We start from the raw sequence: 24,640 nt of genomic DNA, 5'->3' as shown, positions 1-24,640 counted from the left end.
AGGTCTGAATATCATAGCTTGCCCCGTTGCCCCCACCGAGCTTATAAATCGTGTTCCCGTTAGGCTTGTTCCTTTTGCCTGATTTATTTCATTTACTATTGTATGTGCCTTTCAACGCGAGGCGAGGCGCGAGGCGAGTGATCTGTGCTGGGGCTGTGACAGGCAAGAGGGGCTCTAACTTAAACTATTTCCTGGTGCCATTGCTATCTGCGAGAGAGAGAGGTCTGCTGTACTTACACCCGTGCTAAATTTCTTCTGACAGACTCCAGGTGGTCGGAATTTTCACAATCCAACCCATTTCAGTGTTAGAATTTGTCATGTGGGGCTCTGTGGATTCTCTCCTCTCTTTCATCTCACAGTGGGTGGCAGGTCTCGTCCGTTTGGACCCCTACCTGCGGAAGGCCGTGGGTGTCCACAGGTAAAAGCAAAGGTGGAGAAACACGAGTTCCACTTTCAGAGAAGGCACCGAGGACAGATATTGTAGAGGGAGAAAGAAAAAAATTGTCACTTGTAGTATTATGCAGGCTGCCCATCTAAACCCATCATTGCCTGGCATCTACACACTAAGGGCAAGGATCCAGCCAACTTGTGAGTGGGCATCATGCCATTTGAGCAGATGGGCACGGAAGTCGGCAGCCAGTAGACCATGTATGTGCATCAACGGTGGGTGTTGAGGGCACGATTCCCAGAGGAGAATGTCCTAACAGCTGTCTGGCCTGAGCCAACATACTTACGACCAAGGAAAAGTGCCATCCTTCAATCCTGCTGAGTTGGATTAACCTTCAGAACTAAATCTGCTTTTTTCGGCAGCAGAAGGTGAGTTTGGGGTCTCTGAAAACCTCAAAGAATACATAAAGAAAGGAAACCGGAAAGATACAATTATTAGATACAGACTAAAGCCGCCGAGCGCCTTCATGTGCATATTTTAGATATTTGACCCAAAACCTGTTAAATCTTGAAAGAGTGGCGTAGTCATTAAAAGCCCTGCCTCCCACAATGCTTGTAGAAGTGACCTTTCCACACAGGCAGAGCATTTTCAGTGAGGTAGTACATGTCCAGCTTAGCACTAAGAAATAATGATGTCTGAGGAAACGTGTCAGCAGACTATAGAAATCAAACCGTGGGTAAATATCTTTGTCAAACTTTACATATCATGGATCAAACCTGACATATGGTGGATTACTTTCCAAATGACAGAATTTCTTCCTCAGTGATTGAACATATACCTGAAAGAGTAAAAAGTAAACTTGGTATTTCAACTTAAGCACGTCGGGGCAATGAAAGACTTCTATTTGAGACTGAAAATAAAACCTGATTCTAATTTGTTTCGTTTTTAGACAGTTAAACTTTGTAAAACTAGATATAGGTTGTTTCTGCCCAACATAGTCAAATGGTGATTTGACAATGATTTGTTTAATCTGGCTAAAATAGATGGACTGTTTTGACCATTCGGGGGCCTCAATAATTGTTCATTTACTAGTTTGCTTTGTTTTGAGGTGCTTATGAGATAGTTTTCTTGGTATTGTTTTCTGCTGTCTTGAATCTTTTTATTTAAAAGATTACATATGTCTTGCAGTTGTGGAGAAAATGTCAGTTTGGCCCAAGTGTTCTATTCCTTTTTTTAATTTTTTTTAAATCATCAGAGTAGTAACTGTTACAGAGGGTAAAGGAGGTAGTAAGCAAGCTGTATTATTTGCTGGCAACAGTAACTTTAGCTATGGCTCTAACAAAGTATATAATGCTTTAGATTTAATACCAATAATAGCATTATGAGTAGAATAAAATGTTTATGTGTCTATTTTAGCACACAGTTTCTCATATCAACTTGGAGATTCATGTCTAAATAGGAAGGAACATGCAGAGAAAAAAAGTAAACTAAAAACTAAGACAATATATAAAAGTACTTTGCCTGGAAAAATGTAGAAAATTATGTTATGCAGGTATGGCTATGTTTCTTGGTTCTGGTAGTTTTTATCTCAAGAGCATGTTCGAAAAGGCTAAAATAGTAGTGCATCTAAGGACTGTATGAATGACACTTCTCAACTGAGAAAATTCTTGGAGAGGAACATTCTACCGAAAGCATGAAAAAAGAAATGAGAGAACTAAAGGAAACAGTATGTAGCAATAAACGAGGCCATGTGCATGGTATATAACTAATTTTTATTTAAGCAAGAAGGTGTGAGGCAGTTTGGTTTTCTTCTTGGAGGAACACATGTGTTTGGGACTAAATAAAGCCAGGGAGGAATATTAAGAAGTTAAACCATTCCAGCAATTGCTTCTCTTTGGCTATCTGGGAGATAAGAAAATGTGGTTAAAGCTGAATTTAATTCAACTAGACTTAGCTCAGGATTGAAAGTCTGGTGAGCACCACTGATGACCCAGATGTTGACCAAGGACTATTCAACAAATTTAAAAAATTGCTGAAAAACTGTAATAGATAAAGTTAAAATAAATAAAATAATAAAACTTCTGTCCTCCAGAAGGTTTTTGAATCCTTCCCTTTAATTTTCTGCAGGAGATGATAGAGATAAGGGAGAATGTCAGATTTCTGACTATTTATAGCCAAAAAGGTTTATGGAAGAGCCAAACAAAGAAAAAAAGGGAGCATTTGCTTATGGATGTCCACTATGGTAACTGAATGATATCATAGGCAGAGGGAAAAGGCGATCTTAACAGTGAATCAGTATACCTGTGGTACCTCAATAAGGAGCAAAAAAGAAGAATTTGGTTTCTCTATGGTGAATGTCATTATCTTCTATGGAGACTTATGAAAAATACGTACAGTTAGTGGATGAATAATTATGATTTTACATGTGTGAATTGACATGTGTCCACAGATAGATAAAAATAGAAGATTAAATGCATGATAAAATAATATCCTCATATATTAACTTTCTTTTTTTCCCAACAAAAGCAGTTACCTACCACATACACATGATTTAAAAAAAACAGCCATCTTTTAGGTCGATGCTTATTATATCTAAACAACCAAACTGTTGTGAGTACAAGAAATATTGGCCGTGTTTCCACATTCCCCCCCAAAATAAATAAAAGTTTCACCAACTTTTCTTAATTTCTGATTGTCATAGCTTTATGAAAACAAATTTGGCAAAACAAATGAAGATTTGAACATAAAAATTGGGATACACCCCCCAGTGAGGGGGGGAAGCTTTTGAGACACCATGAACATAAAAACTAAACTTAACTACAGATTTATTTCTGCTTTTTATCCAAGTATCCAGGGAGGTTGTTAATGGGAGGTATGTCTCGGAAAATGTACATGTCTGTGAAAATGCTGGAGCTAACTAATGCTTTTATTCAAGTGATTTTTATTTCAACTCCAAGCCACAAGATATAAACTTTCATCAAAAATGGTAATCTATTTAAAATCAGAGCTATGTGGAATGTTTCATGTTTATGTATAACTTTCATAGTAGACCTTCCTATACCAGGAAAATAATATGCCCAAATTCTGTTATTTTTACTTCGTACCAAGCACTAGTCCCACCCATCAGTCTCATGTTCTTTAAATAGATTAAAATGAAAAAGAAATGGAGGAAAAAAAATGAAAACACTTCAAAAAAATGACTTTTTAATTTTTTTTCTTTTTGGAGGAAAATATATCTGGAAAACTTAATTATGATGTATAATAAGAACAAAAAGGAATTTAAAGGAAAATATGCATTGCACATTCTCAGTACTTCATGCTTCCAACTTTGCTTTGCACAATTATAAAGCTAACATACCTGAGAGGGGACAGAAAAGGAGTGGAGAGAGTGGTAGGTGGAAACAAAGAAGGAGAAACACATAGATCTGATCTAAAAGCAGTTCAGTGATATATTCATCTGATATTGATTTCCAAAAAAATCCAAGCAGAAGTCACTTGTATTTCAAGTTTTTTTTCCCAATGATATCTACAAATCATTCCCATTTACTGAACATAATAAATCAAGAGGAAGATGACATCATTGCAAAAAGATGAGGGCTGACTTTTCCTTCTCTTTGAAGGAAGAGAACAACAACTCATGTATTTATTGTTAAAGCTCAAATTTCTTAAGATACAGAACACTGTGATAAGAAAACAATAAAGACATAACCATATCCCCCTCAAAAGAAACTGTGAAGTAACATTCTTAGTAAATAGACCAGATACACTTTAAATGGCTAAGGTCTCTTTTTACAAAATACTGGAAGTAAATTGAAAATTACCAGTTCATAAAATTCTCAAATGAGAACTATAAAATCATATTGAAACCAAAATATCATAATTTAAGAGCGTACAAACTAGCAAAAAATCAGGCTGTAGACACTTAAATAAATATGTGGTAGATATACATACATGTCCACTTATGTTTAGAGGAAGGATGTGTATACTATTTCAGAATATTTGGAAGCATAAGAGAAAGCGAACATACGTCGTAAAAACCATTTTAAGCCTTCCTCAGAAGAAATGATTCTGTAACTCACAGAGAAAATAATGTATCAAAATAATGTTGTATCAAGCTACTGCTAATATTATTATTGCTATTCAAGTTTTCCAAATTCAGTGATTAGTTAAGAATTGCTGCAAAAGTGAAAAGGACCTGAGACTGAACAATGGAGCCCACGATTGTTAGCATTCTGAAACTTACCCAGAAACAATTTGTAGAGTAAAGCATAGGTTTTTAATATCAGATACATTGAGGAAAAATTAGGACTGTCCAGAAATGAAGTACTCTTCTTGCAATGCTAGTATTACAGATATTTAGTAAGATGAACAAATACAGCAAACATGTATATTTTAAACATCTACTATTAGAAATTACTGGCATATAACTGTACTAAACATGCAATGTTTACTGGCTAAATGAATGGTTCATAAAAGCGTCTGATGTCTTAAGCAGAAATGTTTCTCAAGAAAGTGTCCTGTAATAATTTGCAAAATTTTCAGATACTACTAATAAACTACTGATAGAGAAGAATATACAAATACTGTAAGATTTTCTGTTATTTTATACTATGTATGGCTTAGGAGAGCCTCTGTTCCCTTCAAACTTACCTCAGGAAGTTTTGATTGACCTCAAGTGTTCTTTATAATTATTATTTCAATTAAGTAAATCACATAAAGACAGCTCTCTTGATATATCTTAAATTTTCTTGATATCCATGTAACACAACTAAGCAAATTTGGATTCAGAATTTCCTAAATCATAAGTCTCAGGGTAATCTGATTTGGGATGATAACACATTTCTGTGCCTAATGCTTAACTGAGAAGAGCATTAAAGCAAAGACAGGTGATGAAAGTTCTCTTTTTTCCTGCATCTCCATAACTTGGTTGAACATGATAGATTGGCTAGCTTATTGATTTAGGAATAATCAGCAATATTACTTTCCCTAAAGGAAAATTAAGATAATTCATAACAGATTTGAAACCTGATTTCTAGCTTCCTGTGTAAATGTATACAAATTTATAAATTTGACTCAAACTTCTTTCTTAGAAGTAACCCCTTATGCATGCAGATAATCTCAACTTTGGAGTTCTCCAAGAATGTAATGACTGCCTTTTATGCATATACATTATATTGCTGGTGAAACAATAAAGTACAATAGTTGAAGGCTTAGATTCTGATTAAATATCACCCATGCTGGGGTTCCTGGGGGCTCAGAGGGTTAAAGCCTCTGCCTTCGGCTCAGGTCATGATCCCAGGGTCCTGGGATCAAGCCCCGCATTGGGCTTTCTGCTCAGCAGGGAGGCTGCTTCCCCTTCTCTCTCTGCCTGCCTCTCTGCCTACTTGTGATCTCTCTCTGTCAAATAAATAAGTAAATAAATCTTAAAAAAAAAAAAAAAATCACCCATGCCTTTTACTAGCTCTGGATCTTCAAAGTTACTTAAACTGTCTGTATCTGTGTTTCTACATTTATGAAAAAGGAGTGATAATTAAGTACGTTAATATATGCAAAATACTTAGAACAGTGCCTGGCATATAATAAGCACTGAGTACATGTTAACAGACAGTAACACTGTGCCATTTCTCAATTTAAATTCTTATTTATACCATGGACCCAATAGTTCCCTTTAAGGGTGAAGTAAACATGTGCTCAGTAACTGGTCATTTCTGTTCTGATTTCTTCTCATTCAAATTTGTTTCCCAGGGATGCTTCGGCGGCACAGTCAGTTGGATGTCCAACTCTTGGTTATGGCTTGGAGAGTGATCTCAGGGTAGTGAGATGGAGCTCCCCACACCCCCAGTCAGGCTCAGCTCTAGTGCGGAGCTTGCTTGAGACTTTCTCTCCCTCTGCCCCTCCACCCCTCCCCTCTACAGCTACATGTGCATGAGCTCTCCTTCTCTCTCTCTAAAATAAATAATAAATAAATAAATCTTTAAAAAAATTTGTTTCCCAAATTTCAGTCATTCACTTACTATGTTTGTGGGTTTTTTTTTTCTCATCTTGCACACTACATAGTACTTATTTAATTACATTATTTATACTCTATTTTAATGGAGAATGTATTCATACCATTAACGAATGGCTTTGTGTTTTAAGTTTTTCTGTTAAACCTTTAGATTGTGTAAATGATAATGAAAACATTCATCAGTTAAAATCATCTGTTGTGCCTCTGGTAATATATACCTAATGCATTTTAAAACATTGCTTAATAGGAAAACTTTCTATACTGACAAGAAGAGACTATTTAAAGGCTGGTGGGCCAATATACCCATCAAAATCTAATAATGATAAGACAAAGGAAGGCATGGTTTGTCCATAGAAGGGATGGTAAGACGGACACAAGTGAATGCCCAGGTGCTTATTCATCAATGCTGTGGAGACATTACTTGATAGTACTTTCTCTAACATTTAAAGCCTGAGGCATTTTATATGCTGGGAGAGTGATTTTTAACCCGAGACTGAAAATCCAACAAGTTTCAGAGAAATGGAACAAGAAAAAAAAAAAATCCCAGAATTCTTCTACTCTTGTAAATTGAATGTAAGACATATATATTAAATTTTCAGTGAAGATAGTAAAGCCTATTTTAATAACTAATAGTTAATAGAAGTAAGTTCCAAATGTCTAGCAGTGCAAAATAAATTCCTAGTTCCTTAAAAGGTTTAAATACCCAGTATATATATGTGAATATACATATAAATACACACACACACACACACACACACACACACACACACACACATATGTCTTCATTTCAACATGAATTAAGATCAACTATGGTTGTTTTATTTAGGGTAATGCTAGCAGCTGTAAAATTCTCTAAAATACACAATAGCTCCAAGAAATAGAAATTTATTTCTCATTACAAAACAGTAAGAAGGAAATTTTCTATAGGAACTCTCTGTGCTTGATACAGCTTTTCTCTAAGTATAAGATTATTCCAAAATAAAAAGTTTACGGAATAAAACAAAATGCGTTTTCCTGGCCTATGTTTGGCTTTTCTGCAGTGGGGATTCTGAGTCTTCTTCCATCTCACATCTTCAGCCTCCTGCAGGGCCTTTTTCGGTGTGCACTCCCAGCCAGTACTCGAGGAAGGAGGGAATGTAGAGGGGAAACACTCATTGGTTAATAGCTTTGAATGGGGAAAGCTTCTCCTTGATTCTGCTCGTATCCCATTGGTCTGAACTAGCCATGTGGCCACTCCTCACTGCAAGGCAGGCTGAGAAATGCAGTCTAGATATATACCCTGGAGAAAGGACAACATTTTGGTGAGCAGGCATCAGGGTCTGCCACAGTACCGCCCCCCCGATCCCTTCACCATAGATCAGTTTGCACGTCTTCCAACACTTAGACATACATCTATCTGCCTCCCCAAAGAAGATGACCCAAAGTCCTATGCCTTTACTACATCAAACTCCAATAGCAGAATAACGGGAATGAAATAATTTTCTCCATCACACCAATTTCTCTCCAGGGGGTTAGAGGTTTAGAACTTGAAAAATGAGTTCTCTCTTCTGTTTTTCCCATCACATCCAGTAAACAACAGTAGAATGAGAACTTGATAACTGCAAACACTCTCTCATTTGTAAAGGAAATAAATGGAACCAACCGTCACTTGACCCAATGACTATTAAGCCTTGTTGGGCAGGCCCTGTGAGACCTCTGCCCTTGCAGCAGAGTCAATTCCTGGCTCTTCTGGTTCTCCTTTACAGGATAATTCCCCATGCCCATTGTTCTCCAAGGTTTCTGGCTCTCCTTTCTTGAGGCTCTTCCTTCCCTGTCATCTCCCACTGGCCACATTGAAAGTGAACTTGGAAGAAAATGGCTCCCTTGGAGGTTGTACTGCCTTCACAATGAGGTTTTGTGGAGCAAATACGGAGTTCAAGGGTTGTATAGAGTCACAGGTTTTTGAGGCCAGGCTTCTCGTTTCTTTGGTAATACAATTCTCTCAAAACCTGAAAAGGATTTGATTTAATCCCTTCAGTCAGTTACATGTGCCAGTAACCAGAGTCAAGGGCATCCAAAGTTCTTTTCTAGACAGTTTTCAGACCTGCTTTATTCTTTAGTACCTCACACTCATCCTGCAGTCTCTCTTCTCTCTCATTCTTTCTTTTCCTAACTCTTGTGTCTTCCACCTTACCCTGTTCCCCCTTCATGTAAAATACTGGATAATTCCTGTTTAGTAAAATACTATTATTAATTAGAGCTTCTGTTTTAAATTATCAAAAAATACAATCCAAAAACACTAATCCATTGATTATTGTGTATGTAAATATATTTGTAGAAGAGGACATGAAAATTCATAGAGTATTGACTCTGAAAAAGCTGAGCTCACATCATATCATAAACACAAGGTGTTTCAACATTAAATATTTTGTTCCATAGCAAATCATCCTGAAATGTAGAGGCATAAAACAATGATTTTTTGTTTATGTTTTACAGAATCTGGTCAAAAATTCAAATAGAACATAGCAGGAACAGCTTGTCTCTACTAGACAGTATTTGAGGCTTCTACTGGGACTGGAAGCTTGGGGATGACTCAATGGCCAGCAGAGGGAACCATCAGAAAATATCTATACTCGTACGATCGGCAGTTGATATTAGCTGTCTGCTAGAACCTCAGTTAGTCTCTTAACCAGGTTTTCTCTCTCTGTGATCCCTCTGTGTGAGATGATTTGGGTTTCATCCCAACATGGTGAATATTTTCCAAATGTGAGGGTTCTAAGAAAACAGGAATGAAGTACATGACATTTTTATGCTCTAATATTATGTCATGTAGTGTCACGTCTATCATACTTTTTGACTGAAACAGGCATAAAACTCTGCCCAGGTTTGAAATGAAAGAACATAAACCCCACCACTTGATAAGAGGAATGTCAAGGTTACATGGGAAGAAGAGTACACAGAATAGAAGATATTGTTGCAGCCAGCAATCTTTGAGTACACATTTTATTCAAGTTAGTTAATGTCTAAGACATTTACTTTCTGTTTTATATCTACTTTGATTTTTTGAATGAATCTTAATATGGTTATTTACCTGTGTACTCTTATTAAGATATGCTCTTTAAAATCATTTATAGCTTTTTTTTTTTGGAGAAAAATAATCTAATAATATCTAATGCCAATATTTTTGCAGATATCCCGACACAGAAGGAATCATTCACAGCATGCCTTGAAAGATGTCATTCCTCCATTGGAACAACTGGTAAGTTTATTTCTCTGCAATACTGTATTATTTATCTACTGCAACAGAATAAATTATCCCCAAATTCAACAGCTTAAAACAACACGCAATATTATCTCATGTTTGTTTGGATCAGGGATCTAGGCATGGTTTAGCCGAGTCCTCTAATTGAGAGTCCCTCAAAAGATCGCAATCAAACTTTAAGCCAGAATGGGGGTTGCATCAGAAGGTCTGACTGGGGAAGGATCTGCTTTACTGGTTGCTGGAGGGTTCAGTTCCTCCAGGAATGTGGTCTGGAGGCTTCTCTCAGTACTGTCACACGCGGGCTTCACCAGTATGGCAGTTGGCTTCTTCACAGCATGCAAACTGAAGGCAAAATCTTTTGTAACCTAATCGTGGTAGTGATATCCCATCAAATTTTCCACATCTCCTTGATCAGAATCAAGTCACTAAGTCCAGTCCAGACTCAAGGAGAAGGAACTGCACAAGGCTGTGACAAATAGGAAGTAGAGATTATTTGGGGCCTACTGCAAATTTTAACACATTTTTTTTAAGAAAAAATTTGATCCTGGGGAGCCTTGGTGGCTCCAACTTGTGCTTTCAGCTTGGGTCATGATCTCAAGGTCATGGGATCCAGCCCTGTGTTGGGCTTCACATTAAGTGTGAGTCTGCTTGAGTTTCTCTCTCCCTCTCCCTCTGCCCCTCCCACTCATGCTTTCTCTCTCTTTCTAAAATAAGTGAATAAATCTTAAAAAAAAAAAAAAAAGAAAGAAAGAAAAAAGGAAAAGTTTAATCCCTTACCAGTAGATTCTAAGCCCACTAAAGCAGGGATTTTTTGTTTCCATTTTTGCTTATTGTTGTACCTTAGTGACAAGAAAGATGCCTAAAACATAGTAAATAATGTGAATGAAGCATTAGAGATATCCTAAAAACATATAAGCCCAAGATTCCTGATATGTTCTGACACTTCTTTCTATTAGTGACTACTTTTTGATAAACACCCCTTTTCTCCATGCTTATCCTTCCTGCTGGATTTCACATTGACCAACATGCTTCCATCTCCATTGGCTTATAGGATACTACACTGAGATGACTTTACTCCTCTCTTTTCCCTAATATTCCATCCCTATTATCTTTGGGCCTTCTCGTCTTCAACAACAAAAATACTTATTTTTCTAGTTCAGTTCTCTTATTTTCTTTCATTTTGCATGTTCTAGATCCCCCATCTCCACTCTGGCCATTGTTCCATTACTTTCTTTGTTTTAGAATAAAAATTCTTTACAAAGATTGTCTGCTTTTATTGTTGTCAATTTCCCCCCTCCTTTATTTCTTGAACCAACTTCATTTAGGTTTTTATCTCAATCACTAATTGCCTATCAAGGTCATCAATTGCTTCCATACTGCTGAATCCATTGGTAAAGTCTAAGTTTTCTCATTAGACCTCAGAATTTAACCCAATTGATAAGTCTCTTTGAAATATTTTCCTCATATGACTACCATGAGTAAGCCACTTTCTCATGGATTTCCAATGAATTAAATACCCACCTGTTTTCCATTACCTTTGCTGGTTCATCTTCATTTTGTAGCTCAACTTAACTTTTCTTCTCTTTATATTTATTCCCCACAGAGTATCATTCAGTGCTCTGGTTTTATGTATTGTGTTACACTAACCACTTCTCCAGCATGCACCACTGCTCTAAAAGCTGTTGTTGTATGTTTTGGCATATTCAATTCTATGTGTAACATATATTTCAAACTTAACATATCCCAAACTGATGATGATTTCCTCCCAAACTTGCTTCTTCCAATCTTCTCCGTTTCACTAGATGCTAATTCCATTTTTCCAGGTTCTTCAGTCAAAACTCTTAAAGTCATCTTGGAATGCCTGGGTGGCTCAGTCAGTTAAGCATCTGCCTTCAGCTCCGGTCATGATCCCAGGTTCCAGGGACCGAGTCCCACATCCAGCTCCCTGCTCAGCAGCGAGCCAGCTTCTCTCTCTGCCTGCTTCTCCCCCTGCTTGTGCATTCTCTCTCTCTTTCTCTCTATCTCTGACAAATAAATAAAATCTTACCAAAAAAAAAAAAAAAAAAAGAAAAACTCTTAAAATCATCTTTGCCGCCTCTATTTTTCTCACAACTTAAACATCTGCTAAGCTATTTGCTCTGTCTTCAGAATACATCCAGAATCCTTTACCTTCTCACTATCTTTATGCTGTGTCATCTCTCACCTGATTTACTGCAATGGCCTCCAACTGATGTGCTTTCACCCTCACCTTCTACTTTTCATTTGCAAAACAACAGCCAGAAGGATCTTGTAAAAGTGTAAGTTAGGTCATGTCACTCCTTGATTCAAATTCCTCTCTGGCCTCCAGGAGCTCCCAGGGTAAAGGCTGACATGCATGCAGGGCTCACCTTACCAGATCCTTACAGGGGTCAGCTATCTCCCTGGCCTCACCTTTCCCTTCTCCTCCTGGTTCATTCTGCTCCAGCCAAGCTGACCTCCTTACTTCTCTTACAGGGCCATTACACCTGCCTTCCTCTGACTGGTACAAAATAATTTATTTTGTGCCCAGAAACTTGTAAGACTCATTCTTTCACTTACTTTGACCCTCTGCTCAAATATCACCTTTTAAGATAGGTCTTTTCTAATTTCCCTAGAAACAAATAAACAAATAAGAAAACCCACCATTTCCGAGGAGACTCCTTTTCTCATACCCCAGTTCAAGTTTCCCCATGGAACTCACAACCATTGGGCATAATACAATTTCTTTTTGTTTGTTATTTCATTAGAATGTTCTGTGAGAACATGGGTACTGTCTCCTACATTCATAAATCCATTCCCACGACTCTAACACTTGGTAGAACATGGTAAGAACTCAGTAAATGTATGTTAAATTAATGTACAAATGGAACAAGTAATGGCTTTTGTTTTTACTTGCAAGTTTGTAGTACACAGATCTATACTTGTATACTTTCTCTGCATTATCTCATCCTATCTCTTGAAATGCTAGCCAGTCATTTTTCCTTCTGTGTCTCCTCGTCATTACAGAAGTGAATTCTCCCAGATTGAACCCATCATCACCTTGTACCCAAACTGGTTTCCCTTTCCATCAAGCTTCTCTTTATGAGTAACAAGCGTGTATCCAGGCTTCAAAGGCACTTTCTTGGATCCTCTATTTTACCTATGGCCCATCAAGCAAGTCACCATTTTCCAAAGCAGTTTGTCTGCTATGGGTGTGGTGCCCATGTTTTTCTTTGTGGTTAAATGGACATCCTTGCCCAGGCCTTCAAATGCTTCTGATGGCAGCTTCCAGCCCGCCCCTGGACTCCACCAAGCTCCTCCCACTGATGCTGCTCAGCAATTCCACACTGGTCTTCTGGAAACTGTACCTTCATTACTTCATTTTTCCTTGTCAAAGCACTCAGTAGCTTCTTATTCTCTGTGACATTAAGTCTCTAGATGTCTCTCAGTCCCTGATTTACCCATTTATTATGTACTCCCAAATACACACCCTCAAGCTAGGAATGGTAACATGATTAAGACGTGGCTCTTACCCTCAGAGTGCTTGGACTTTCTGTGACCATTAGTTACTTCATCTCGGCACTCTTTTGTATTTTTTACCCTCAGTTTATGGGTAATATACTTGTTCCATGGTTACCCTGTAAATGCTTAGAAGTTAGAGGGTCATGACCTGTATTTCCTTTATTACACCATACTTCTTACATTGCTTTCGACAATAGGGCTTGCTCAGAAAAGACATGTTTGTCAACTGATATAATAATAAGATATGAAAGGTGTATTAAAATCATATTGTTGTTTCAGATGTTAATAAATATATGCCTGCTATTTGTAGAGGTTCTCTATGAGAAAAATTCTCTGAAACCTGCTGGGCTGGGTGGGGAAGGACAGGGGGAGAGAAAGAATTATAAGCAAGTCCCATGCCCTGCTCAGAGCCTGACATGTGGCTTGACCTCATGACATTGAGATAATGACCTCAGCCTGAATCAAGAGTCAGTTGCTTAACCAACTGAGCTACCTAGGCAACCCCCTGATTAACTTTTTGTTATCCATTACCATTCACACCAAGACTTGAATTCTTTTCCAAAACCCATGAAGTTTTCTTTGTATCTGACTAATCTAACCTTGTATTAGTTTTACCTAGGTGCACATATTTGTCCCCACAAATCTGGTATGTTCCTTATTTTCATCTCTACTACTCCCCTTCCTTCCCACTGTTGCTTCTGGAGTCAGCCAGAGGGTCTCACAATAGTTTCCCTTAACAGTACCAACCAGGATGAGCTACTATAGAAGCACTAGTATACATTAAAACATTTTAGAAAATAATAAAATTCTTTAAGTTGGAGTTATTACTCATTATTTTTACCATATGGGTTTTTGAGCTTATTTATATCCGACACTTTTTGCTATATAAATCTCATTTTCTTTATTTCAGAACTCCCCTGAATATTTTCTAGAAATCATGAGAAGCCTTGGCTTTAAACATAACTGGCAAAAGTATCTCATTAGATCTAACCCCTTGGAGAAAAAAATGATTCACTTTACAAAAGTGGAATCTGCCACGGTCGGTGCGCCAATAGATGCTATCACTCTCCGGTAGCCAGGCTTCACCTCTCAGTGCTCCCTTTAATGAAGTAGATTATGATCAACATGGTTAAAAAGAAGCATAATGCATTTGTTTTGAATACTGGCAAAAACACATTTCTAGCTGGAGTCTAAAATCTCATGGCAGAGACCACCCAGTTCACTGACAGGTGACGTCATTCATGCCACATGGTATACAGATCCATATGCTATCAATGCAAGAGATCTAAATTATTTTCTGAGAATCCGTATGGGTGCTTAACGAGTGCTGTAATGCAGCAAAGATTTTACACACAAAACGTCAAATATACTAATATGCGTTTGTTTCCCAATCTTATATATTTCATGTTCTAACTGTTCATGATACCTAATTATTTTCAGGGCACTTTCCCTTTTTCCCTGAAAGAAATGCTCCACAAAAATAACTGTGTTTATAACATGCTAAATTTTTATCATCTTTATTTTTATCAAAAGAGTCTGAGACAGTCTATGGATAACCCTGCAGGAGTCAAAAGCCTGTGGCAGGTTTTAGAGAATCATCTGCTGCCTCCTGAGCTAGGAGGATTTGTAGGACAGAGCTCAGGAAGTTGCCATGGCTTGGGGGCAAAGCAGGCTTTTGCAGATAAACCTTAAGTCTCAGATTCTACCTTTTGGAGCCAGATATCATTTTGTGGATTAATTAATACTTGTGAGGGCTTTGAGGATGAAAGACATTGTAAGCATACAGTGTTTTCTTATTTTAAAACAAAGGACAGTCACTTTGGGGGAATAATTCTATTGATCAGGCTGTGCTTTCCTTAAATAGTTAAAAAAAAATCAAACAAAATTTCTAAAAGCTCTTCATACTTTCAATATTTGACTTTAGTAAGATAAAATTAGGTTTTCTGAAATAACATCCTCCCAGACCTTCAAGTTGGTAGTGTGTTAATAATAAGTTATATAATTTAATAACTCTAATAGAAACCATCTCCTGGTTGTTGTTTCCTGTGCCCTTCCTTTCATCCAACAGAAGTGTCTTTATTAATTTCTGTATTTACTGAGGCCATCCTTGTGCTAGGCGCTATGCTAAGTTTGTGGTATGCAATGACATACTAGATAGTCATGTCCCTTTCTTGAGGAGCTTTCATTCCTTCAACCTAGGAATGAAGAGTAGTATTAAACAAATAAAGGAAGGCATCATTCTTTAAATGCAAATTACAAAACATGCTGTGGCAGCAGAAAAATAATTTCTCATGAAGAAGGGCTAACCTAGCCTGGATTAAGGAGTCTTAAAAGCAATCTTTGAAAGGGGCATTTAAATTGAGATTGCAGGACACACAGTTTGTCAAGCAAAGAACTTGAAGAGGTTGTGAATAGGAGAGAAAGCAAATGTAAGGACCTGGAGGTGAGAACAAAATTAGTCCATTTTTAAAAAAACTGCAAGACTTTCTCAGTCACCTGGGTGGCTCAGTCAGTTGAACGTCTGCCTTCAGCTCAGGTCATGATCCCAGGCGTCTGGGATCAGTCTGTGTCTGGCTCCCTGCTCAGCGGGGAGCCTGCTTCTCCCTCTCACTCTCCGTCTGTGCCCTCTCCCTCAAATAAATAAATAAAATCTTTAAAAACAAACAAACAACAAAAAACTACAAGACTGCCATACTAGACTTGAATGTAGTGAACAAGGGAAATGGGTTGGGGATGCAGGGAGAGGAAGGCAGTGCTCAGATGATGAAGGGTCTTGAGGTGATGGTAAGGAGATTACAAACCATTAAAAGACAGAAACAGGTTACAGAAACATCTCCCATCCACATTTGAATTTCATTTAAGTCTAAAGTAGAGAAAAAGAACACACACACACCACCAACAACAAAGGCTATTAACATTGAGCAATGCTTTCTTCCTTACTGCCTAGAACAAAATTAGGTTATAACGAAACAATTGAATTACACTAATAAATTGCCCAGACAGGAACTGGGAAGGCCATTCCTTTCTGAATTCCAACGACAGGCAAAGAAAGAGCAACATATTTAAATCAAAGATACAAAGAAATATAACTTAGGGAAGAAGAAAGAAACTGAGGATGAGCAAGGAGAGGTGGGATATAAGAAAAGCCTCCAGAAGGCTGAAGAAAACTCTTGAGACACAGGAAAGTCCCCTCATCAGCCGGTTTCCCAAACAGAACCTGGACTTGTTTGGTGGAGGCCAAATGAAACACACTGGTTACAAGATGAAAGGCTCAGGGAAAAAGCCACGGGAGTTCTTAAACATCCAATAGCAGCTTTTTCAAGATGACATTTTGATGAGTTAGGGGTAAATAAATCAGAGACATGTGGGTAAAATTTCCCTTGAAATACAGAGGGGTTTAAAATGATGGGGAAAAGCACTTGGCAACACATAACATGTGCTTTGCCAAACCCAGCATTTGAAAAACGGTTCAAGACACTCAGCAGAACCCCAAAGCCCAACATGTTCTCTCATTCTCTGAGAAAGCGGGAAGGGCAGGATGTCCCTGCAAGCCTTGCACAACATATATACTAATGGGCGTAAATAAGTTACGATGGGCAAACCATGCCTAACTCTGAGACCTGAAATCAAGACCAGCCTTTCTGAGAATGCTTAGTTGTTTTTTCTAGACACCGCTCGTGTACGACAGAGAATCATTTTCCTTCACTTTTCTTCTGCTCTCCTTTTCATGTAGGCACTGTATCCAACTTGAATTTTGGTTTACCATGCTTGAAAAGTACACACACAGTAAATTATGTTCTCATGTTAGGCCAAACACCATATTTCATTCTTGAGCTATATGTAAAGTAGCTCTAAAATTAAGCATCTAATTATTTTTAAATTAGTGCTTTATATACAATGTACAGATAAGCTGGATTTTTAAGGTGATTTTGCCCCCTCTGCTTTTGTTTCCCTTCTTAATGGATTGTGTCCACTCCAAGTCCATAAACATGGTCAGTTGATCTGTTGTTGCAATAAAGTTACAGCCAGTATAGAAAACACTGGAGACTGAGAAGAAAAATGTAGGCAATGAATCCCACAGAAGAGAGTGGTCTAACCTGAAGACAATGTCACAAGAAGGAAAGCCAATGGAGATATTTAGGATGAATATATATATAGCATGGTGATTATAGTTACTAATATTACAGTGTATCTTAGAAATTTGCTAAGGGAGTAGATCTCAGGTGCTCTCACTGCAAGAAATATTTGAAAAAGTAACTATGTGAGGAGATGGATATGTTAATTAACTTGACTGGAGTAATAATCATTTCACTATGTATATCAAAACATCATGTACACTTTAAATAAATGTAATTTAAAAAGATAAAAAAATAAAACCAATAAAAGAAGAAATATCTACTTCTGTGAATAGTGGAGAATAAAAAAGAGATTGAAGAAAAAAGAGAAGCAGCATCTGGGGGTAGGTAAAATGATATAACCAGACGTGTGATTTTTAGTAGAAATCATCCAAACAAGCAAGATTATCAACAAAGTACTGTGATCTTTAAAAAGTTCAGAAAAAAAATATAGCAGGTACCTTACTATTAAATAGGAAAATTGGGGCGCCTGGGTGGCTCAGTGGGTTAAAGTCTCTGCCTTCGGCTCAGGTCATGATCCCAGGGTCCTGGGATCAAGTCCTGCATCGGGCTCTCTGCTCAGCGGGGAGCCTGCTTCCCCCTCTCTCTCTCTGCCTGTGTCTCTGCCTACTTGTGATCTCTGTCTGTCAAATAAATAAATAAAATCTTTTAAAAAAATAAATAAGAAAATAATTAAATGCTACATCTGTTTGAAAATGATGGCCTCATGGTTGTACTTATAGAGAGATGATGCAGAGTACTCAGAGAAGAAGGACAGTCAGTCATACAGAAAGTTTCACAGGGGAGCTACGTTAAAAAGCTCACTCCAGTTCAGGGGTGGCACCTGCCTCCGCTTTGTGGATCTAGAAAGATTTCATTTCTCAATGGTCAGGATCTCTTGGAACTATCTCATAGTAACTGAATTTATAAGAGGCTGATATATAAACAATAACTCTGATTTATAAATTTATAATGGGAGATATACTGACTACTTAAGTCACCCATGTTGTACATCAAAGGACCTCAGAAGCTGAATTAGGAGTCAGAGGGTTGCCCATGAATACAGAATCAGAACAAAGAGTAAAAGAACAATAACTTTAAATATATCAACAGAACAAGTATTGTGAAGCATAGGGCTTTGTGATTCTGGTGTTGAAAGTCAATCCCTTCTCAAAAAAAAAAAAAAAAATAAGGTCAATCCCTTCTCATCAAAATCTGGGGGAAGTCTTCGATTCAGTTCATTTCTATTCATAAAGATACATTTTAACAGAATTCTTGTGGTGGATTGGTGTAGATGAAAGCCTGTTCTTTTTGATTCTACTTCTTTTATCTGAGAACAACATGAAGTCTTCACATAATAAATTGCGGTGTCTGTACTTACGGTTACAGGCTGGTCTTTCTTCCACAATTGTTACCATTAATCAAAGGTTGTCTTCTGCACTCCCGCCTTGTCTATAGCCTCCAACTTAGGTTGATAAACAGGTGCTATCTGGGTATCCCATTGCCATTCATTCTTCTCATCTATATCTCAGCACAGTTGTGTCTGCTGAGTACTTCTTCAATGTTAGCAGACTGGCTGGCATCCAATCTGGACAAATTGCTGATCTTCCCTGCCACTTAACATTAAATCGGGCTTCTAAGGGACATTGGACAAATAGCTCAAGAAGCCAGATTCAGCATCTAAAGATTGGTTGACATTTCTTTTTTTTTTTTTTTTAAAGATTTTATTTATTTATTTGAGAGAGAGAGACAGTGAGAGAGAGCATGAGCAAGGAGAAGGTCAGAGAAAGAAGCAGACTCCCCGTGGAGCTGGAAGCCCGATGCGGGACTCGATCCTGGGACTCCAGGATCATGACCTGAGCCGAAGGCAGTTGTCCAACCAACTGAGCCACCCAGGTGTCCCTGGTTGACATTTCTTAAGTATACAAAGTTCAGGGAGTTCCTGTACTTTAAAGAACTTTAAGTTGGCCTGAAACTTGGCATACAGTATCCTAAAGTTAGACATAAAGCTACACATAATTTTCTAAGTTACTAGAGATAAGAGTATCTGAGCCTTAGATGACCAGCATACTCAACTGTAGTTTAAAGATTATCATCCCTTCAAATGATGGGATTAACATAGAGAAGGAATAAATAATTAGAATAATTAATATGGAGTCATATATAAATCTACAAACAAAATACATAGCAATCTTCTGCTTGTTTTAATACTTCTTTCAGCTCTTATGAGCCTTCCAGAATAACTGATTTCTAGTGTCTGAAACATGGTGAGTTATTTCAAAGCATTATGACAAGAAATAATAAAGTAATTAAATCTACCTCATGGAACTGTTGCTTGCCAGCAGGGGACTTAAAATAATGCTGTGCTTTCAGTGTAGGGAGACTGGTTAGAATTTTCTTTTCCAGCGCAGAAGCTGGTCTGAGTCACTGAGATGACTAAAGGGGACTACGGTATACAGTCCTCAAAAGAGAAGAACACAAGTATTTTGCATGTACGCTCACAAGCACATAAGCCCCCAGAAGATTAAAAAGGTCCTATTAATCTTTGCAGTTCCATTGTGAGCAGAGCAGCTGGTATTTAAGGGGCAGGGGATGTTACTAAATGAAAATATGTTGAAAGAGTGAATGAGGATACATGAAGTATAGAAGAGGCAATTGAGAGAAATGAACACCTGATCCCAGAAATGGGAACACACACGTGGTGATTGTACATGTATGTAACTACATGTCAGTAGGTGTAGATATGTAAACACATATATGGTAGTTGTAAGTGTAGTAAGGGTGCATAATCCCAGGACTCTTAACTACTTCTGATGACCTGAGAGGCAGCTTGGACTTTGGAAGATGACATAGGAGAAGAAAATTAACTTGCTACTCACCTCTTTCCTTTTTCTGGGGCCTCTCTGTGTCCATGGCTGGAAACTTTAATGGATTGACCCAAGACCATGGGAACTGGCTCAGCCTGTTTGATGACAATGTAGTCACAATGAGCAGACACAACTGTGCTGATTTTATTGTCTATGACAATAGCATCTTAACATGAGAAATCCAGCCCCTGGCCTTAATCTCAATATCCTGAAAAGGTCCAGGCACGTCTGGAGAAACATTTCTTATAGATTCGAGGAGAGAGAATTTTTAAGTATGTACCTCAAGCTTGCTTGTATTGGTCTCTCCCTGAAAGAGTATTGGTTTTTTGCTTTTGCTTTTCTCTTCCCTTTTTAAAGAAATGTCCATCAATAATACATTCTGGGCACTACATGTCCACCCAGTATTCTTTTAGTGAGTTTTTTGAGGGGGAAGAAGGCAATATTCTTGGTTGAGAACTCATGCATCGATTTTTATGATGGGTTGAGAAGTTTGTAGCTTTTTAGTAGAAAATTCAGAATTTGGTAACTATTTTATTATCATCGGGAGAACACTTTAATAAAACAATAAATTTCGTCTATGGTTACACAACAAAATTTCTCAATATACATTACTAAAGAAAGGAACCATCTCTGTGATGCTAATTGCTACTGAAAACATCTTTCTTCCAAACATTTGTAGACACAGTGATGCCCAGAGTTAAACACTGAACTTATTATAGAGGTTTTGGGGAGTAGACAAACAAAATTTTCTGCCACTGGATAAAAAAAAAAAAAAAAGAAGACAACATACATAGAATAAAAGGTGGGAAAAACAAATAGATGCATCCAAGTACAAAAATATATCATTGAACATCATGATTCTAAAAATTATCCAAAAGACCTCTGTAGACTCTTTTAGACTGTAGATAATATGCTGAAATAGAATTTTCCATAAATGTAGATATGTGAAATACTTTGCTAGGAATCATTATTAATATCTTCATCATTATTTATTAAAAATGTATTCATTAAGTAGATTTTAAAAGGCAAATACTATGCTATGTATTAGGAATGTAATAATGAACAAGCCAGAAAAGATCTCACCCACATCAGAGTCTTGTAAATAGCCAATTCATTAACTGTTAAAATTTAGTGGTTTTGGGAAAACTCATTCATGCCCAACCATCTCTTCCCTTCACTTTTCATAGACAGATGGACTTTTTGGCTTTTTCCATATTCTATAAAGATTTTTAAAAACTTTAAAATGGTCACTCATGCCTCTCCTAATTTGTTTCAACAATATGTATAATTGTGTTTATTGGTGTCAGCAAGTACCAAAGGTGCTGGGAATCAGGGTGTAAAAGGTACAATCACGGCACAGGTGCAGGTAGGGCCACATACAGTAGTCCCCTCATCTACGATTTCACTTTCCACGATTTCAGTTACCTATGGTCCACAGCATTCCAGAAGCAGACGATCCTCCTTCCAACATATTGTTGGAAGGTCAATAGTAGCTTAACACTATGTCACAATGTCTACATCATTCACCTCACTTCATCTCCTCCTGTAGGCATTTTATCATCTCGCATCCTCACAAGAAGAAGGGTGAGCATACCACAACAAGATATTTTGAGAGATAGAGACCACATTCACCTAACCTTTATTATAGTATATTGTTATAATAATTACTTCAGCTTATTATTAGCTACTGTTTTTAATCTCTTACTATGTCTAATTTATAAATTAAACTTTATCTCAGGTATGTATATATAGGAAAGAACATAGTGTATATATATATGGTTTGGTACTATCCAAGGTTTTGGGCATCCACTGGGAGTCTTGGGGTCTTGGTATCCTCTGCGGATAAGGGGGCACTACTGTAAATGGACAATTATAATACGACCCGATAAGTGCTATGATAGTGAATATGGGGATCTGGGACAGGGGCACCTAGAAGAGATTACAGAGGAATCTTGGAAGGACCCTCTAACAATAGACAGACAAATTAAATTTTAAAGTAGGTTTAATGTATTTGGGAGTTCTGGGATGGGGACATGGTGGAGTGGAGTATTAGTTGGAGGGAAACATACAGGGTGGAATTGAGGGAATGTGGTCCTTTGACCTTAAGCAGGTGACTTCTAAAAGCTTTGGCAGTTAAGGTAGGGTGGAAGATTGAGGGCAATTCATCTATAGTGAAAAGATGGAACACAGGGTAAGGACTTGGGAGACAGGTATGTGAAAAAGACGGGAAAGTGGCAATAGGGTACTCAGAAATGAAAACACCTACCAAAGACTTCGCTGGGAGTCAACTCATCACAATTCGCATTGTACATTTATTTAGCCTAGAACTCCACAAAAACCTCTGTGAAGTTATCACAAATTGTTGAATCTCCTTTAAGAAACTTGCAGCTGTATTAGCAACGAAAGCCAATGCATACAAAGAGGAAAGAAAGCAAACCCGCATTATGGAAGAGGATAATGGAACAGTCCTGCTACAGTGTTTCTTGGTGCCTGAACAAAATGCATGAAATGTCACTGTTTTAAATGCCCTTTCATGGTTCAGCTGGCTCAGATACTTCGTTCTACTGAATTCTTTCCACTTCGTGGCCTCAGCAGATGCATGAGGTGGTGAGGATTAGAAGGGACAAAGAACTTTTCTGAAGATGATCAGTAAAATTAAGGAAGACATTAAATCTGTTTTTGTTTTGCCATTTTTAATCACTTTTGTACACAAGTGACTTCAATGCCCATGAGGAAAAGTGAGTAAAGGTGTATCACCATCTAAGAAATCATTCACATTACTCTTTGTAGTATTTAACGGCTTGTAATGACTTTGAACTTGCAGGCACTTCCCATAAGCTATATATGCATTATTAATGAGCTTCTATGACTGGAAACTTCCATCACTGCAGTGACTGTTGGAAAGCACAGGTTCATTCAAAATAATAATGCATAAGGGTTTGTCACCATTTTAATGTATGCATTCTTTTTGCAGATGGTTGAAAAAGAAGGTTATCTGCAGAAAGCTAAAATTGCGGATGGTGGAAAGAAACTAAGGTAATAAATGTTCCTCCATTCACTTTTACATAACTATGATAGTTCTCCATCTCCTCCACTTGTGTCACTGCTGTTGTTTAGAAAGGAAGGCCCTATGGTACAAGACTGGTATATTTCCCTCTGTTATTACTATGCTCAACATTATTTTTAATATAATTACAGTTTTCCAATAAAGCACTACATTCTATATTGTTGCACATAATATTAAATGAGGTGCTTCTTGTCCTCCTGGAACCTGAAATCTTAAAAAGCATGCCAATAGATAAGATAATGGGTCTTGATTTTTAAGATTAACAGATTAATCATTTTGCAATATATAAAAATCTCCCTATAATATACTGGGAACATAATTTTTGAAGATTGGAGGATTTGAAATACATTTCTTGCTCAGATAAAAATCACTTGAAAAAATCAAAGGAAAATAACATCATCCGTCAGGTAAAAAGTTGAATATTGACACATTTGGAAGTGAAATTGACACAGAGTTGGTAAGAGAAATTAGAAAAAGAAAATAAGAATTCCCGTGCAACAGCACCAGGGAAAAACCTCGAAGGAAAAAATGAGGTTGATAGAAAGGTAGAGAAAGATGCTAGACATTCTCTATGGATGGGTTCTTTAGAAATAATCATTTACATTTTAGAATGTTTCCTATTTCTCAAATACATACTATTATGTACTTAGCTTTGCGCTAGGTGATATATAAGCTACAAAGATATGTAGAAGGTGCTCAAATCGGGAGACAAGGCATTTACTTATGACTGTATTATTAACAGTTAAAACCATAAAAGATGAAAGTACTAATTAGGTACACAATGGGACACTTGTTAATTGTATAATGCAATTCATTACTGGAATGGCACTCTGGCCAACAATAGACCATAAAGTATGCTTTTGTTTGCTGCCTATAACGGAGTATGTATATTTTTATTTAAAGGAAGTAAAACTGGAGAAAACAGTCATCCATAAATCTCCCAAGCTATTTCAATTTTAAAGAACAAGCTCTATTTTTGGCTTTTATTGGGTTTTATTCTGGGATAATAAACAGGGCCTTGAACCGTCTTCTACACTGGTTCTGCATAGTTACTCTGCAGCCACACTCCCTGGAAGGGTCCAGGAGAGACGGGACTGGTCCCCCATGCCAGTGGATAATCTGGTTTAAGGAGTTGGACTCTGAAACGGCGACAGGATGATTTTTTTGACTTTGGCTAAGCCAGTCTAGTGTCCCCCTTTCCCTTGGACCTCATTCTCAATTATACCAACTCAAGGGAGTAGTATTGAGGATGCAGCAATGACTTTTCCCAAGAGAATAAGACCCTCTCTTACCTTACAAGTTACATTCTCATAAAGTCTAAAGAGGGACAGGAAAGGACCCAAGGACTTGTTTAAGTTACCACTTCGGTGTTCACTGAGGCTTGGAAGGAGAGAGGAGGTGAGAGCTGTGGTGTTAGCCTCAAGCTTCATGTGTCG

At 37.6% G+C, this 24,640-nt stretch overlaps 1 protein-coding gene across 1 annotated transcript in view; it reads left to right on the top strand.

Moving 5' to 3' along the window:
* Nucleotides 1-24,640, top strand: part of LOC111143410 (Rho GTPase activating protein 15) — a 607,442-nt gene that overhangs the window by 67,548 nt on the left and 515,254 nt on the right. The window contains exons 3-4 of the mRNA XM_022497494.1: nt 9,565-9,633; nt 23,112-23,173. Of these exons, the coding sequence (XP_022353202.1) occupies nt 9,565-9,633; nt 23,112-23,173 (131 nt within the window). The remainder of the gene's footprint in view (nt 1-9,564; nt 9,634-23,111; nt 23,174-24,640) is intronic.

This window comes from Enhydra lutris, unplaced genomic scaffold, assembly GCF_002288905.1.
Source record: "Enhydra lutris kenyoni isolate GAN:26980312 unplaced genomic scaffold, ASM228890v2 scaffoldscaffold1, whole genome shotgun sequence".
Classification (NCBI taxonomy): domain Eukaryota; kingdom Metazoa; phylum Chordata; class Mammalia; order Carnivora; family Mustelidae; genus Enhydra; species Enhydra lutris.
This window is presented reverse-complemented; position numbering and strand designations above follow the sequence as displayed.